Source organism: Triticum aestivum, chromosome 3D, assembly GCF_018294505.1.
Source record: "Triticum aestivum cultivar Chinese Spring chromosome 3D, IWGSC CS RefSeq v2.1, whole genome shotgun sequence".
In the NCBI taxonomy this organism is placed as follows: Eukaryota; Viridiplantae; Streptophyta; class Magnoliopsida; order Poales; family Poaceae; genus Triticum; species Triticum aestivum.
This window is the reverse complement of record NC_057802.1, coordinates 442,168,576-442,184,990: the sequence shown is the minus strand read 5'-3', so window position 1 is coordinate 442,184,990 and position 16,415 is coordinate 442,168,576. Positions and strand designations below refer to the sequence as shown.

General features: G+C 42.1%; 1 protein-coding gene and 1 long non-coding RNA gene across 3 annotated transcripts; one reads left to right on the top strand and one right to left on the bottom strand.

Moving 5' to 3' along the window:
- Window positions 1–7,894: 7,894 nt before the first annotated feature.
- On the bottom strand, window positions 7,895–16,088 carry LOC123079505 (uncharacterized). 2 transcript variants are annotated; one of them, XR_006438016.1, is made up of 3 exons: window positions 15,804–16,088; window positions 8,705–9,363; window positions 7,895–8,573 (listed from the first exon to the last, which is right to left on the bottom strand). It is a non-coding gene; the product is annotated as an uncharacterized lncRNA (long non-coding RNA). The 2 variants fall into 2 exon arrangements; XR_006438015.1 differs by lacking the exon at window positions 7,895–8,573 and having other exon boundaries at window positions 8,647–8,888; window positions 8,972–9,363.
- Window positions 9,123–15,492, top strand: LOC123079504 (probable LRR receptor-like serine/threonine-protein kinase At2g28960). Its single transcript, XM_044502278.1, has 12 exons — window positions 9,123–9,283; window positions 9,537–10,104; window positions 10,377–10,876; window positions 11,369–11,513; window positions 11,801–11,872; window positions 11,960–12,025; window positions 12,099–12,179; window positions 12,956–13,110; window positions 13,226–13,461; window positions 13,620–13,749; window positions 14,493–14,552; window positions 14,627–15,492. The coding sequence occupies exons 1-12, from the start codon at window positions 9,133–9,135 to the stop codon at window positions 15,295–15,297; spliced, it is 2,835 nt and encodes a 944-aa protein (XP_044358213.1). The 5' UTR covers window positions 9,123–9,132; the 3' UTR covers window positions 15,298–15,492.
- Window positions 16,089–16,415: the final 327 nt, after the last annotated feature.

Genomic DNA, 16,415 nt, shown 5'->3' with positions numbered 1-16,415 from the left:
TTTTCAACTAAATTTAACCTCTCGACAATAGGGTCGGTTGGAATTTTCGGTTCACATACCTCCTAGATAAAAATATCTATGTCGACTTGATGGGCATAATTTGTCATAAACACGAAATGCAACAAATAGTTATAAAAGAGAATATACCACATCTGAATCATAAACCGGGCGAGGGCCGACGGGGACGGATATCAAAACCATGGCACTATGTATAACAAACAATGTACGTGTAAGAAAATTATACAAGTAACTATATATCTAAATCACACAAACATGATTTTTTTTATATAAAAAAGATAAGCACAATAGGCTCACCACAAGGTGGTGCCGGCGACGGGACGGTGCGGGCGATTGACGGTGGTTAGGAGGAGACGGGAAGGCACTAAGTAAACCACACCTACATATGCAAACTAAGAGTTATTTTGAGCTCAGAGTGCATATAAAGCAAATAAACTACCACATATAATTCCTCCAAACTAAAACCTACAAATCACTATACTTATAGAGCATTGCAAGAGCTAATCTAGCAATGAGAGATGAAAGGACAAAGTTGCTAACCTTTGTGATCACTTGGATGGATGGGGGCCTTCAAATCTTGACAAAATTTGGGCAAAATGAATGATGAGCTCGAGGAAGAGGGGAAGAACAGAGAGGAGAGGAAAGGGTAAGAACAGAGAGTTCGGGCTCGACGAAGGGTTTATATAGAATGATTTTTAGTCCCGGTTGGTTATACAAACCTGGACTAAAGGTGCATCTCTAGTCCCGGTTCGTGCCGTGAACCGGGACTAAAGGTGTTGGTGGGGCCCCAGCCTGGCACCAACCTGCCACCACCTCTTTAGTCCCGGTTTGTGGCACGAACGGAGACTAGAGGTTCAACACGAACAGGGACTAATGAGTACCGTCCGCCTAGCCGTTGAAACCATTAATGCCGGTTCATTTACAAACTGAGACTAATGAGCTGAACATTAGGTTGTTTTTCTACTAGTGCAATCATCCCAGATCTAGCCAGACGGAATCGAGAGGCCTTACAGAACTAGCTTCCCAAGGAAGCCAAAGATGGTTGTACGGAGAAAAAGCCCAAAGAAACACAAACCGTCGCCGATCACTCCACCGAACGATGTTGTCCAAGACCACCCAAACAAAACATAAGGCAAAGATGAAGCCCTTACGAGGTTCCCCGGGGCACCGGCAGCCACTCGGAGGCAGTGGGAAGCGGCCATTATCGTACGACTACCTGCCAGCTAGATGCGCTCTACAGTAGTACTCCCTCCGTTTTTAAATATAAGTTTTTGTATAGATTTCACTATAAACTACATACGAAGCAAAATGAGTGAATCTACACTCTAAAATACATCTGTATGTGATTCATAATGAAATCTCTATAAAGACTTGTATTTATGAACGGAGGGAGTATCATGCATGCATGCGTCATCGCAACGGTGTCCAGACCACCGAGACCAGGCGCTTAGGTCTTCTCATGTGGGTGTTTTCGAATGAAAATAATCATTCGGCCAATCATCCCATGTATTCAGCTGAGAGCTTAAACTAGGACGCGTTCTGCTTTGTTTGATGCTCATGCTGGATGTACAGGATCCAAACCATCCAACAACCGTCCGGTATGTATGTATATTCAACAGGATCTTCTTCTTTCCTAACCACGCGCGTTCAACACGCTCGTCATTACGCTGACAATACAAACCTGGCCAGGTCCCGTCTATGGAGAAAAGAAGGGGCGGAGGGTGACGCGTCGTCCCCGTCTCGTTCACACGGGCTCGCGCATACGTCCATCCCGCTTTGGGTTAAAAACCATCGCACAATAGTGTCAAGAAAAGCATTCCTTCTCTCTTATATCAGCTCAGTTTGGTCATGCTGGGATTTGGTCTTGGGACTTTATCTTTCATTTTGTCTTCTATATTACCGTAGCCTGTTTCAGTAAGAGTGTCATCTGCACTGGATACATACTGGAGGGTTGGGAAATCATGGCAAGAATAAAATCTCACAGGTGGTTGTATGAGCTGCCTTTGCATGGCGTCACTTAAGATGGTTTGAAGAAAATCAGTAGCCACAACAAACAACAATGGAGAGAGAGGATCGCCCTGCCATATATACCCCTCTTCTACATTTAACGTTTGGCCCTGGGACACTATTAAGGACAACCCATGTGTTGAAAATAAATTTGTGGTCTACCCCCTGTTTCCTCTGCACTTATCCGTGGTGCCGCTCACAATTCGCATGTCTGAGGCTAAGGGGTAGGGACCTTTTCCAAAGAGTTCACCTCTTATACAGATATAAGATTCCTAGTCTTTTCCACTAGTTTTCGGGATAGAGTCCAGATCAAATTACCAACCACGATCATATTTGTCTGTTAACGGATTCTACCCGTTATGACCCCGGAGCACGCGCTTGTGAGCAACGCGTCATAATAAAGTGTAAATTCCTCTAATTATGTAGATCAACATTAGGGCTGTAATCTAACTATATGATCTAGCTCCTTCCAATCATCAGTGTACCCGGGTATTCTTTCCAATATAAATAGTATATTGTATTCCACTAATAATCGACCAGCTTCCTTAAGCATATATTACTTAAGTACATTCCAGCAAGTAACAATTCCATGCTAAACATGTAAATCAATTCCATGTATAAATACATGTACAGTTCCATAATGAGGTATTCCGAATATTAACAATTCCAAGCAATTTAAATATAGTTGCAGGACACATAATTCCAACATCTCCCACTTGTCCAAAACGATCATTCAAATATTCGTAAACCCGTAGCCATAAAATGCTTACCAAATACCTCATGACTCATAGGCTTAGTCAAGGGGTCAGCAACCAGATTAACACTACGTTGAAAATCCAAAGAAATATATAGTCATACCTACCCTCAGTATGTTTCCTTGTTGTGATACTTAAGATCACCAGAGACCTTTTGTTTCCGCCTAATTATTCCAGCATAATTGTTCTTGGCGCTTCGAGTATTATTTCCTCGAGTGTAATTCCACCTTTATAGGCACCTTGAGTATTTTATTTCCTCAAGTGAAATTCCGCATCAATTATTTTCCATCACATGTATAATAATATGATTAATTCCACATCGATTCAAGTATAAGATAGCCATGTTGAATAAATTTTCAAAACCACATAAATATCAAATCCAGTCAGTAAATGAAGTTCCATAATTAACCATATGTTGAAAGAAATTCCTGACTTCGGTCAGTGAACCTGCACCATTTTAGTACTACAAAAAAATGAATATGCGTACCTGGACTTATTTCTCATCTTGTAGATAGAGTAATAGTTTCCTCAATGTGTTTACCTTTAATATAAATTTCAAAACAAGTGACACGTTGTGATGCACTTTCCACAATCTTAAATGATGTGTGAGATTCCCTCAGCTACTCGTCTTATTTCCTTCCACTACTTGAATGCAGCATAAATTCCGGTAGCTAAGGTATGATAATATAATGAAGATACATACGAATTCCAATACCATTTATTATCCATTTTTCCTCAGGAGTTCAAATATAATTTCTCACTGAGTATGATTCCCTTTATCAAAGGTATATTAACAGATTTGCAATTTTCCATAGAAAAACACTTCAAAATATTTTCTATGTATTTCAACCCGTAAAGCATAGGATGTCTAAAATGTTCCTTTCATATGAAAGTTAAAAGATGACCAAGCTTTCAATTCCATCAATGTGACTTATCATTGCAAACAACAAAACAATGTTAACGCATAGAATAATAATGGAAAATTCTTTACACTTACATTTGTAGATGACTGCCTTGCTTCATTTAGAAAACCATATGACGTGCTATTCCATTGATGTGAAGCTTGTTATAAGACCATACATTAATATACTCAATTAGCAAACCATGTCTTTAGTTCCTCTTTCCCAAATTTCCAGGAGAGAGAGTTTCCACAAAGTATATTTCCCTCTGTGTGAATAGTTGAATAACAAGAGTGATATTATAATATTCCAGTGAGCCAAATATCCTTAAAAACACATTTCTAGACATAAGGCTTGCGGTTATTTGGTATGATATTAAGTTCCCAAACTATGCTCTTCCTCATTTGAGTTTATTCCTTCCCGCAATTCTTCCACCCATAGTTGATATTGATTAAAAAATTAAGAGAATGTAGTGATTCCTCTAAAATTTAGAGTGACATCCACCAACAACACATAAAAATTATCCAGACATGATATTCCAAGCTTATTCCTCCCACTTATCCTAAGCATGTCATGTCAGGAGTGTCACTTGTAGTTTCCATGGGTCAAGATTATAATCTAGTATGATTGTCAATAATTCCACCCAGGTCATAAAAATGATTGTGTTCCTATTTTCCACCAGTATCCTTTTTCCAGATAACTAAGGAAACACCCTTTGATCCACTAGAATAACCATAAAAAATTCCTGGTGCGCGCTTTCTAATAACTGAGAATTTCATCTCAAAATAGAAGATTTTCTTCCAGTCAAGTGACTGTACTAGATGGAGAATGATATCAACAAATGATAGTATGCAATGCTTCTTTCCGAAGAAACAAGGGAGTATACAAGATAGTCAATTCCTCCATTGAATTGTGGAGTGTATGGTATATTACAATGGTGAATAGTTTCATGCTCTTTACATACAAACGATATATTCCTGAAGTGTAATTCCCCCACCATCAGTGGTTAAAACTATGATATTATTTAATCAACTGATTTTTCCACTTCAGTATAACATGTGACCAACACAATAAAACATTCCGACTTGTATAATAAAATATAAGCATAACCCGTCATCGAAGAGTGAGATGAAATAAATAATCTGACCTCTAGTGGGGATGTCCAAAGAAATACCATAAGCATGTCAAAAAGAAACGATGTGAAGCCCTTTCATCTCCTTCCACCTTAATAAACAAGGTGTATCAAACAATCATATATGCTTCACATGTACCATAGTCCTCCCACTAAAGTTTAAAATTCCAGAATCAATAAGCCTCTTGATCCAGTTCCAAGATATGTGACCAAGTCATTGATGACGTAGATAATAAGATTCCAAGCATGTGTTCCCATTGTCGATATTCCTCCATATGGAGTTATCTTCGCCAAATATAAAAACTATTTTGGTTTTCCAACTTCCAATGGACATCAAGAAAGATAGATCATTGTGTGAAAATCCATAATGCACTAATTTAACCATTGAGCAATATTTTCACTCTTCCTTTTCCAAATAGTATGTCATAATCAATAGATTCCAAGATATATCAACAAAGCAAATCCGTTCTCACTGAGTTGCACAGAGTGTCCTATAACAATAATATTTTTCCTCCACAACGGAGTTTCATGGCATTATTTAAGATGCAAAGTACATCAATTTTCCTTTGAAATTGTTGCATGCCAATAAAGTAGTGACAAATGAAGGTCAGATTTCCTTGTCCTTGGAGTGACCCCTATCTTCCTCCGTAAACAAGTGATGCTCAATAAAAGACACTTCAATGAATTCCTTTTATGCAAAGTTGGTATAACAACGTATTCATCAATAACTATTTTCCTCCACAACGGAGTTTGAGGGCATAATTTCCAATTCCAAGTTTATTAATTTTAGCATTTCCTTGAAATTGTTTGCATGGAAGTAAAACCTTGCTACTAATATTTGATATATATAACCAGAATGCGCAACACAACTATTTTGAAAAAAATAGTGGTAAATGCAAGATTCCATGCAGACAAATTATAGACATACCTTCCTCTTTGCCAATTGCATTGATAAAATATTATATCTTCCTCTCTGAGATGCAACCAATAATATTTGGTCAGATCCTTCCCTCGGTGAGTTTCTTTCGTCCTCCATAGAGCAAACAACATCCCATATCATGTATGAAACGAAGTTAAATTGGAAATTCAATTATTTCAATCAATTGGGCACAGAGTTAAAAATAACCAATATATAGCCAGCAATATGTATTTCCTGACAGATGTCGCAAAAAATATGTTCCAGATTGCACTAATTTTCCATGCAATTTGTTCACTAAGATTTTCACAGCACCCCATTCAATTGGTAGAATTTGGCGATGCGACGAAAACTGGAGTAGACTTTGACGCGTACATCATCATCTGACGAATCTGAGAAGTCATGACGCGTAGAGTTGAGCGTAGACACGCCTAAGAAATTTGGGACATCAAGAAATTCATCTGGTCCTTCGGCGATCCAAGTGCTTGATGTTTGACAGCAGAATTACTTAGCCAAGTGAATAGTAATTTACTAGTAGTCTTCCTCCTTGATCAACGTGAGTTGCTAGTAGTACTTAAATCCATCAGACCTCGTATCAAGACAACCGATCCAACAAAAGGACCAGTACTCGTTGCTTTTTCAGATAATTTTGTACTCTTTCCGTCCGGAAATACTTGTCGAAGAAATGAATGTACCTAGACGTATTTTAGTTCTAGATATATCCATTTTTATCCATTTCTTCGACAAGTATTTCGGGACGGAGGGAGTATTATAGTCTGCCCCGATCCATGTGCTTGTAGATAAAATAATCAAGCCTGCCGCTAGCTGTGCCATCAATCCACGCTCGCTAATCAGATTTCAGCACGCAGATGTTGTACTCGATCGGACAGATCAAAACAACGACAGCAGAGGTGCACGGAGTAGTATAGAAAATCAGCAGAATGGCCGACGAAGATTTGGGATGCACACGCGGAACCCAACTGCAAGCTCTTTTCCTGGCTGATGCTCCATGGAAAGATCCTCACGGCCGACATGCTCGCTATTCGCGGATGGCCGCACGATCCTACATGCCGCTGTGTCTGGGAGCACCGGAGACGCCAACTCACCTCTGCAAGGACTGCCCATTTGCGATTGCGGTTTGGTCGCATGTTCAGGCATGGACCAGGGAGGCGCCGACGAATATGATGACAATTCCGCCTCCCATGGGAGTCTCCGACTGGTGGGATCGGCTCATCTGTCCCCTGTCCAAGGACGATAGACGCCGGTGTAGCGGTCACTTCCTCTACACCATTTGAAATATCTGAAAGGAGCGCAACCGCCGGATATTCATCGGCACCCGCCTCACTCACCTGGAGGTGGCGACCATCGCGCTCGACGACATAAGAATGCGGGCTTGCGCCTTTGGCAGGGCACAAGTGGCGACCGGCATTGGGTGATTTGGTTCACTTAGCATACCACAACGGTTCTTATAAGGGTTTTGTCAGGTTTTCCCGGACAAACCTGTCATCTTTGTACATAAACCCTCTTTTTCGTCTGAAATGAAAAGGCGGTGCTCCTGCCGATTCCTCGAAAAAAAGAAAATCAGCAGAATCATAGAGCAGATCCAAGTGCACACGGGCCGACTGCAAGCGTGCGACGCGGCGTCCAGCATAGCAGGACCGATCCACCTAATGAAGGCGAGTACGCAGCGGAATCAATGGGATCGGCGGCCACCACGACTGCAGAGTTGGACTTGGGTTATAGCGCGACCGAACCTTGCGCTGATGCCAATGTTGAAAATAAATTTGTGGTCTACCCCCTATTTCCTCTGCGCTTATCCGTGGTGCCGCTCACAATTCGCATGTCTGAGGCTAAGGGGTAGGGACCTTCTTATCCTGTCTTTCCAAAGAGTTCACCTCTTATACAGATATAAGATTCCTAGTCTTTTCCACTAGTTTCCGGGATAGAGTCCAGATCAAATTACCAACCACGATCATATTTGTCTGTTAACGGATTCTACCCGTTCTGTCCCCGGAGCACGCGCTTGTGAGCAACGCGTCATAATAAAGTGTAAATTCCTCTAATTATGTAGATCAACATTAGGGTTGTAGTCTAACTATATGATCTAGCTCCTTCCAATCATCAATGTACCCGGGTAGTCTTTCCAATATAAATAGTATATTGTATTCCACTAATAATCGACCAGCTTCCTTATGCATATATTACTTAAGTACATTCCAGCAAGTAACAATTCCATGCTAAACATGTAAATCAATTCCATGTATAAATACATGTACAGCCATAATGAGGTATTCCGAATATTAACAATTCCAAGCAATTTGAATATAGTTGCCGGACACATAATTCCAACACCATGTAGCTATAGATAAACTTTGTTCTATCCATGAACACCAATTGGTACCAAACCCCTTCTCGCTCAAAATAGCTAAGATCATTCCATGTTCAAGCTCGTCAAAAGCTTTTTCAAAGTCAATTTTTAAGTACAACAGTAGGCAGCTTGCTTTGTGACATTGGAAAAGATACCCATAAGCCCAAGCAATGCAGTCCTGAATGGCCCTGGATTTAATAAAGCCAGCCATATACTGATTAATACAAACAAGCTCCATTATGACCGCCTGCAGTCTATTGGCAAGTACTAGCTTAGTTGGTAGCTTGATAGTGCAGTTTCTGCCTTGTTCGATGTTCATGCTGGGATGCGAGTTTGGCAAACAAGCAAGCCATCCAACAACCGGCCGGTGTGTGTGTAGAATCTAGTGTACCTGGGTGGGTGTTCTTCTTCTTCCTACCCACGTACAGTCAACACGCCGGGTCGTTCATTACGCCGACAATATAAATCCAGGTCTTGCCTGGGGAGAAAAGAAGGGGGCTGAGGGTGCTGCGTCGTCCTCGTCCACACTGCCCCGCCGTGCAGACGTCCATGTCCATCTCCGCTTTGGGTTAAAAACTCGCATAATAATGTCAAGAAAAGCATTCATACCTTCATTACATCAGCTCGGTTTGGGAATGCACCTCAGCTTGGTCACGCTTGGATTTGGTCTTGCAAATTGGCTTTCTTCTTTGTGTCTTCTTTCCAATGTAACTGTAGCTTCTTCCACTTCTTTATTCTCGCACAGCGAGGGGACTGGTTCAAAAGAAAGATCAGCGTGCGTTCAAGGAGCGAGCTGCAGGTAGGGCCTCGTTATCTCGCTGACGGGCAGTTGATTCTGGCAGAGATTATCGAACTGAACCCCATGGCAAGTCTTACCTTTAGACTAATGCAAGTAGCAGTTCACCTACTGATGGACAAAGCTTTCGTTTTCTTTATTATCACACCGCGCCGATTGAGCTTGAGTCACTAAAAATACCACTAAACCGGCCGCGTTAGCTGGTTTCATCTGCCATATAAGTGCACAGGTTGCTCTGTGGATGCCTCTCGCTTGCAACGCCTTGCAAAAATCCAAGAGTGCCATGGCGATCATCAGCTCGGCGAGTACAAAACTGACATGGATCCTGGCACCGCTGCTCGTCCTGGCCACAGCGACGATTCGAGTCCATGGCCAGCCTCCTTCTACCTCTGGTAATGAAATCCGTGTCGTCCTGGCTTTTACCTTCTAGATAGATCCATGCACCTCTTGTCCTCTTTGACCTCTGCTCCATCTGCATGCACAGCTCAGTTTACTTCAGTGCAACTTAAGAAATTTCAATTCACTGAGATCTTAATACTCATACTTTTGCTATTAGATATCTATAAATGGACAGGTTATATATGGTCTTTCAGCATATCTTAAACCTGAAACACAAGAAACCGACACATATTCTCCGTTATGCAGGGTTCATAAGCCTCGACTGTGGAAACAGAAACACTACTCCCTACACCGACAGCAGCATACGAGGAATACAGCACCAGTCCGACGTTGGATTCGTCGAGGGCGGTTTGACCCACCAAATAGCAGCAGTGTACATGGCTGGTGCCCCATATGAGAGCCAAAAAACCTTGAGGAGCTTCCCCAACGGCTCAAGGAATTGCTACACACTGCCATCCACCCCTGGTAAAAAGCTGGTGAGGGCCTTGTTTACTTACGGCGACTACGACGGGTTGAACCGGACCATGGACGGGTCACCATTTTTATTTGGGCTCCATATCGGCGCCAATTTCTGGGAGGCGGTAAACTTGACAAGTTGGGATCCATCAAGCACAATATGGAAGGAGGTGCTCACCGTTGCTCCGGGCGGCTCGGTGTCGGTCTGTCTGATAAACTTCGGTACAGGGACTCCATTCGTGTCTGCGTTGGAGCTGAGGCCACTGCAAGATTCAATGTACCCTTTTGTGAATTCTTCGGTGTCAATCAGCTACTTTCGCCGGATCAGATTTGGTCAAGCCACTGACTTCATCACAAGGTGAGACAAGGCTGACATCCATAATAATTTTGGATTTGATCTTAATTGTGCCTGACAACGGTTTTGAAGTTGGCTAGCACGGAACATTTGAAGTGTTTGCTCCTTAATCTGTTTCCTGAATCTTGCAATTGCTTCTAACAAAAACTAATGTCATCCCAAGGTGACAAGAAGTTTGGCTGGCGAGTTGTCACAGCTATTGCCTTCAAGTTAAAAAAAAAAGTTTATTGGCTAGCTATTTACCTGTTTTCTCCTTGTCTTTGTGTGCGGTGAAGATATCCATTGGACCCTTACGACCGGTTCTGGGAGGGCTGGTCTTTCTCCTATAACACCTACCCCTGGATGACTCTAAACACTAGCAGTCCAGTGAGGAGGCTACCCGGCGACAACACCTTCCAGGTACCAGAGGGCATCCTCCAGCAGGCCAGCACCCTAGACACAAACTACTCCTTCTTCGAGATCAATGTGGCAGTGGGTCCCAACCTGGACGCCAAGAACCTGCAGCTTCTCCCGATCTTCCACTTTGCCGAGATCAACATCAGCAACCAGAACAGGAGGTTCGACATCTACAGCGACAATGACTTGCTGTTTCCAGACTTCTCGCCGTCAAGATTCCAGGCGGACAGCATGCACGAGAACGGGCAGTTCTTGCACAACCCTACTGCAACCTTCCTGCTGAACAAGACACGCAGCTCAAGGCTCCCGCCGCTCATCAATGCGTTCGAGGTGTACTCGCTGGTGCGGATGGATAACCTCACCACTGACGCCGACGATGGTAAGATTAATGTATATACTGCATGTGCATTACACTTTTGTCATGTATATGTGGCAGATTCACATGATCATCATGCAGTTTATTCAGTTGGTGGAACAGCACCTCCAGCTCCCTGCATTTAAACAATTCTTAATTACCAAGATCTCACTGTGTAGACTCCCGAAGATCCTCAACTCCATTTGACATTGTCAGTATCCACATTATGGTAATAGAAACAAGTGTATCAACCAGCTGATTCAGTAGTAACTCCTTAGTAAGCAACCTTCTAAAGTTCAATTACCAATGAGCCATGGCCAAGACCGTAGTAGATAAATAGATTAATACAATTTATTCACTTCTATTAAACAGATAAAACTTGCATATGAAATAACTTTGCAACTAGTTAAGTTAATGTTTACATTCTTTTTAATACATATGAGGGCCCATACCCAACATATACAGCATTCTTTATTCTGTTCATATTTATTTCCATTGTTTTTTTCGGTGTTGTAGTCAATTACATGAAAGAAGTCAAGAAACACTACAATTTGGCGCGGATAAACTGGAATGGAGATCCATGCTCCCCAAGAGAATATTCCTGGGAAGGTTTGACTTGCGACTACTCTAAGAGAAACCAGAATCCAAGGATTGTTGCAGTGTAAGAACATAACCAGGACTTGTACCATATACATTTTGGAACATAAACATCACAATTCATATTTTTAACCTTTGAAGTATATTGCATTTTTATATGGTAAGAAAAACTTGTCACGTGTCTTGCTAGCTATTATCTTGAAAACACAGTTAATTTAGTTGAAAGCTTGAAAACATATGCAATTTAGTGTAAAGAACCACAGAAAGATACTTAAATAATCTTAAAGAAACATGTTAGCTCAATACTACGGCTAAGTTAATAGACTTGTACTAAAATGAGTTGTTTTGCAGAGATCTGTCTACTAGTGGACTGAAAGGTGGATTAGTCATATCATTCATGAACATGGCATCACTGGAGAACTTGTAAGTGGTGCCTACCACTAAATATTAATGGGCTAAATGGGATTATTTGTGACATTTTTTATGACCCTAAGCACAAAACATATGTAGGGATTTATCACACAACAATTTGACAGGAGCTATTCCAGACTACCAAATAAAGTCACTTAAAGTTCTGTAAGTCTCTCCTTAATATAATATTTGGTTGATGATATAAAATTTAGAGAATAATTTTAACTTCATTTTACAGCGATTTGTCATATAACCAGCTCGATGGACCAATCCCTAATTCTATTCTTCAAAGATCTCAGGCCGGTCTGCTTGACTTAAGGTTTGCAAGCTCTGTTGCACAATTCCTTTTCTTTTAACTGAATGTTTCGCAATTTCTGACTACAGAAAAAATAGATCAAATTAAACAACTACACTCAAAAGGAACAGGGTTGAGCTTCATAGAAGAATCAAGGTTTAGCAACAGCCTTTGAAAATACAATGTAAATACGCCACACTTCACGAAACAAGAGTTACACAAGTTTGACTTTATATGGCCACAGTTTAGTTGGTGTTATATTTTGTGTCGTGCCACACTTTTCTAACGTCATGCTGCAGCAGCACCATGGCTGTGTGCATCGCTTGATGCAGAGGCCGGGGGTAATCCTCCTTTCCCAAAAAAAAATAAATGCCGCAGCAGCACCACTTGTGGTACATGTGAACAGTTATCGAATTTGACGAAGTTGTGATGGCCAATTCAGGTGCCACAAGAAGTGTGTGAAGCAACACGTTTGCAGAGCATTACATTGATTCAAGCATGCCCTCAGTTACATGTACTAGCATCTAGTAACTATAAAAGCTTTATTGTCTATGGGCACTCAAGATGAGAAATAGATAAGGACCTTAGTAACTGCACATGATTTACAAACCATGAAGTTTATTCTTTTAGAGTGCATATATGAGAAACCATGAAGTTTATTCGTTCAGAGTGCGTACATGTCTACCATGTTAGTCGTGTTAGAACATGGAGGCATCTTCTAATCATAATTTTGTAGAGCTGTTGTAGCTAACATCGTACTAATTCATTTTTTCCTATATGTTGTGTAATGGTGCCACTAGGTTAGAAGGCAATCCCGTATGCTCAAAAGTCAAAGATACGTACTGTTCAAATAAGAAGAACACCAAATCTACCATGCTCATCGCAGTGATAGTTCCTGTAGTACTGGTATCCCTCCTAGTAGTGATGTGCATACTCTGGAAACTGTGCTGGAAAGGTAAAATAAAATTTTCCGCTCTTAAACTCTCTTTCATCAATGGAATAGGTGGTAGACATTAAACAGCAGCTTCACCCAAAACTTTCATGTAACACACTACTTTATGATTCTGCAGGGAAGTCAGGAGACAATGAGGATTATGCTATGTATGAAGAGGAAACACCCCTACATATTGATATCAGACGGTTCACGTACGCAGACCTGAAACACATAACAAACGACTTCAAACAAATCGTTGGAAAAGGAGGTTTTGGTACTGTTTACCATGGCACAATGGAAAATGGTGATGAAGTAGCTGTTAAGGTGCTTATGGAGACATCAATAGCGGAGTCAACAGATTTCCTCCCTGAGGTATACCACAAAACCAACTAGGTCAAATCAATAATTTCTTCAATAGAAAGTAAACTATAAGTGTGCAAGATATCAACCCTTTTCAGAGTCCATATCCAATGAAATGATGCAATTGTCTTCAGCTCTAGGATGATTGGTAACTATATCTGTTGCTGCAGGTGCAAACCTTGTCCAAAGTTCATCACAAGAATCTCGTGACTCTACAAGGATATTGCCAGAACACGAAGTGCCTAGCCCTCGTTTATGACTTCATGCCCAGAGGAAATCTTCAACAGCTTTTAAGAGAAGGTTTTCCCTCCACTATTTGAAATTTTCTATCAAACATAGTTTACTTAGGTAATGTTTTACTTCATTCAAAATCAATAACTACACAGGGACCGACATGCCAATAGCTTTCATTAACCACTTGGAAACTACCTACCCGCCAAACTTTATATTGTGCGTTGTAGCATAATATAAAAATTGGCAGGACCTAGCATAATAAAAAAAACGAGTTTTTTTTAATAAACCTGATTTCCTTGTCAAAGGTTTAGTTGATTGCATAGACTGTTATTGCTGCTGCTAATCAATACACTTGAGTTGGTGGACCTAGTTCTTCTTGGAGCTTTTCCTTTTTGGAAATTTTTCTTAGTATTGTCCATTGCCAAATTCATAAGCATGGTATAGTCATAGATACTTGGCTAACAAATTGGGGCACCACAGTTACATACCTCTACTCAGTCATAATTATGACTCGATAGTTAGATATTTAAAATCAGTAAGAAACAAAGCAACGACAGAGGTACATATTCAAAGAATACTTCAATGGACCATAATATTTATTAAAGAGAACCAAAAGCAGTGACCTCTCAAAGATCAAGTGCCTATTTATGCCGGGTTTAGACCATAATAGACCAATTGATAACATGCTTGATCATTGTGGTTTAAACATCAATCTGAAGTTAAATGTGCAAAAATTATAAAGCTAGCATGTATGCTACCATGCATGTATCTTGTGGCACTTGCATTAACTTTGGTACGTCTTGATGCAGGAGATGACTACAATTTGACTTGGGAACAGCGACTTCATATTGCACTTGATTCGGCACAAGGTTCGCATTTCATTTACATGCTTTCTTTTAGGTGATGTATGTATGTATGCATCTGTTGACAAATTAAACTACAGGACTGGAATATCTACATGAGTCATGCACCCCATCAATAGTTCACAGAGATGTCAAGACAGCCAACATCCTTCTGGACAAGAACCTGGTGGGGATAATAGCTGATTTTGGGCTTTCGCGGGCTTTCAATGATGCGCACACACATATATCTACAGTTGCTGCTGGCACTCTCGGCTACCTCGACCCTGAGTACCATGCAACTTTCCAGCTCACCATCAAGACAGACGTTTACAGCTTCGGCATCGTGCTCTTGGAGATCATCACTGGCAAGCCCCCGGTATTGATGGACCCTCACACCTACCACCTACCAAACTGGGTACGCCAAAAGATTGCAAAAGGCAGTATTCAAGATATCGTGGACAAGAGGCTGTTGGATCAGTACGACGCCAATTCCCTGCAGAGCGTGGTGGACCTTGCCATGAACTGCGTGGAGAGTGCAGCCATCGACAGGCCGAGCATGACCGAGGTTGTGTCAAGGCTAAAAGTGTTGTTGCCAACGACTCCAAGCCAGAAACAGTATGCTTCCCCGTCCTCCACGAAGTCCATGAATGATGAAATGCGAAAGCAGTTCCAGCTGTTGATTTCTGGAGAGGTCAACGAGGAGAGCTCCAGCTCCTTCCAGTCTGGCTATACCAGTCGGATGACACAACTGATCCCCTTATCTGGACGGTGAAAGGAAAATGGCCACCGAGTTATTGTTGCGTCTGCTTAGATAAAGTTTGGTAGTTTGCTCAACTTGTGATGATTGGTTGTAGATAAACAGAAATCCAGTCATTTTGTTTCCATTTTGCGATCTTGCTTGTTATTTGGATGAGGGGTATAAAAAAAATTGTGCGAACTTTGGTATTTTTGTTCAAGTGATTTTCAAACAGGGAGCTTCTACTTCCATGTGAGAACTCGGTGATCTGTTAATTGGCACTCGCACATTACCCCGAATCCCTCATTCCAGACCAAATCCAAAATAAGTGGTCTGCTTAAGAACTCCGCAGTTCCATTACCCACAATCCCTCATTCCCTCTTGCAATGCTGCTGGATTAGATTAAAATTCGTGCTCCTACTACCAAATCCTCTGAGCATTTCTCGAGTTGGAGCCACTACGACTTTAGAATGAGCGAGTTAGCACCTGAGGTACGAAGAGGCTGATGCTAATGCAGGGGAAAAATGCAACCGATGACATACCTAACCTCGTCGCCGGTCGCCCGCAGGCGGCTCCTCTATTCGGCCGCTTACTGCTGCGCCTCCAGGCGGAGACCCGAGATGTTGTGGCGGTGGCCTTGTGGGAGAGAAGGGGGGCGGGGCAACCCCGCGGCGCGCGTGAACCCACGGCCGCCACCCCCGACGGCGACGGCAGAGGGGAGGGCCTTGCCTGCTCCGTGTAATGCAATCTGGTCCCTCAAAACGAAAACGTTGTGCAATCTGGTCCCCCGATCCCCGGGAGCGCGGTCTACCGCTGTAGGAAACGCATGCGAAGCGCAGCTGTGCATTTTGGCCCCGTGCCCGTGCGCCGTCATTTCGCGGTGACCAAAATGACGGCGTTGCAGCCCGCCGGGACGGCTTGTGCTTGTCGATAACTTGCTCGCTTCGCTGAGGCGCAGAGCTGATTGACGCGGTTCTCGACGTAAGCGGGACAGGAACTAGATTGAAACCAAGTTCGAATCCCGAATATACATACAGTCGCCGCTCGCTGATGAACTCTACCTGCCCTGCCCTTTGTTTGTGACAATTCGACGCGCGACCAAGTGCCATCCTCCACGTACGTGCTGCTGATGAAGCTTGATATTCATCATGGTA

Coding starts and splice junctions, on each gene's coding strand:
- LOC123079504 (XM_044502278.1), top strand. CDS start 9,133: ATGCCTCTCGCTTGCAACGCCTTGCAAAAATCCAAGAGTGCCATGGCG. Junction 11,873..11,959: donor ATGGCATCACTGGAGAACTT/GTAAGTGGTGCC, acceptor AAACATATGTAG/GGATTTATCACACAACAATT. Junction 14,553..14,626: donor TGCACTTGATTCGGCACAAG/GTTCGCATTTCA, acceptor ATTAAACTACAG/GACTGGAATATCTACATGAG.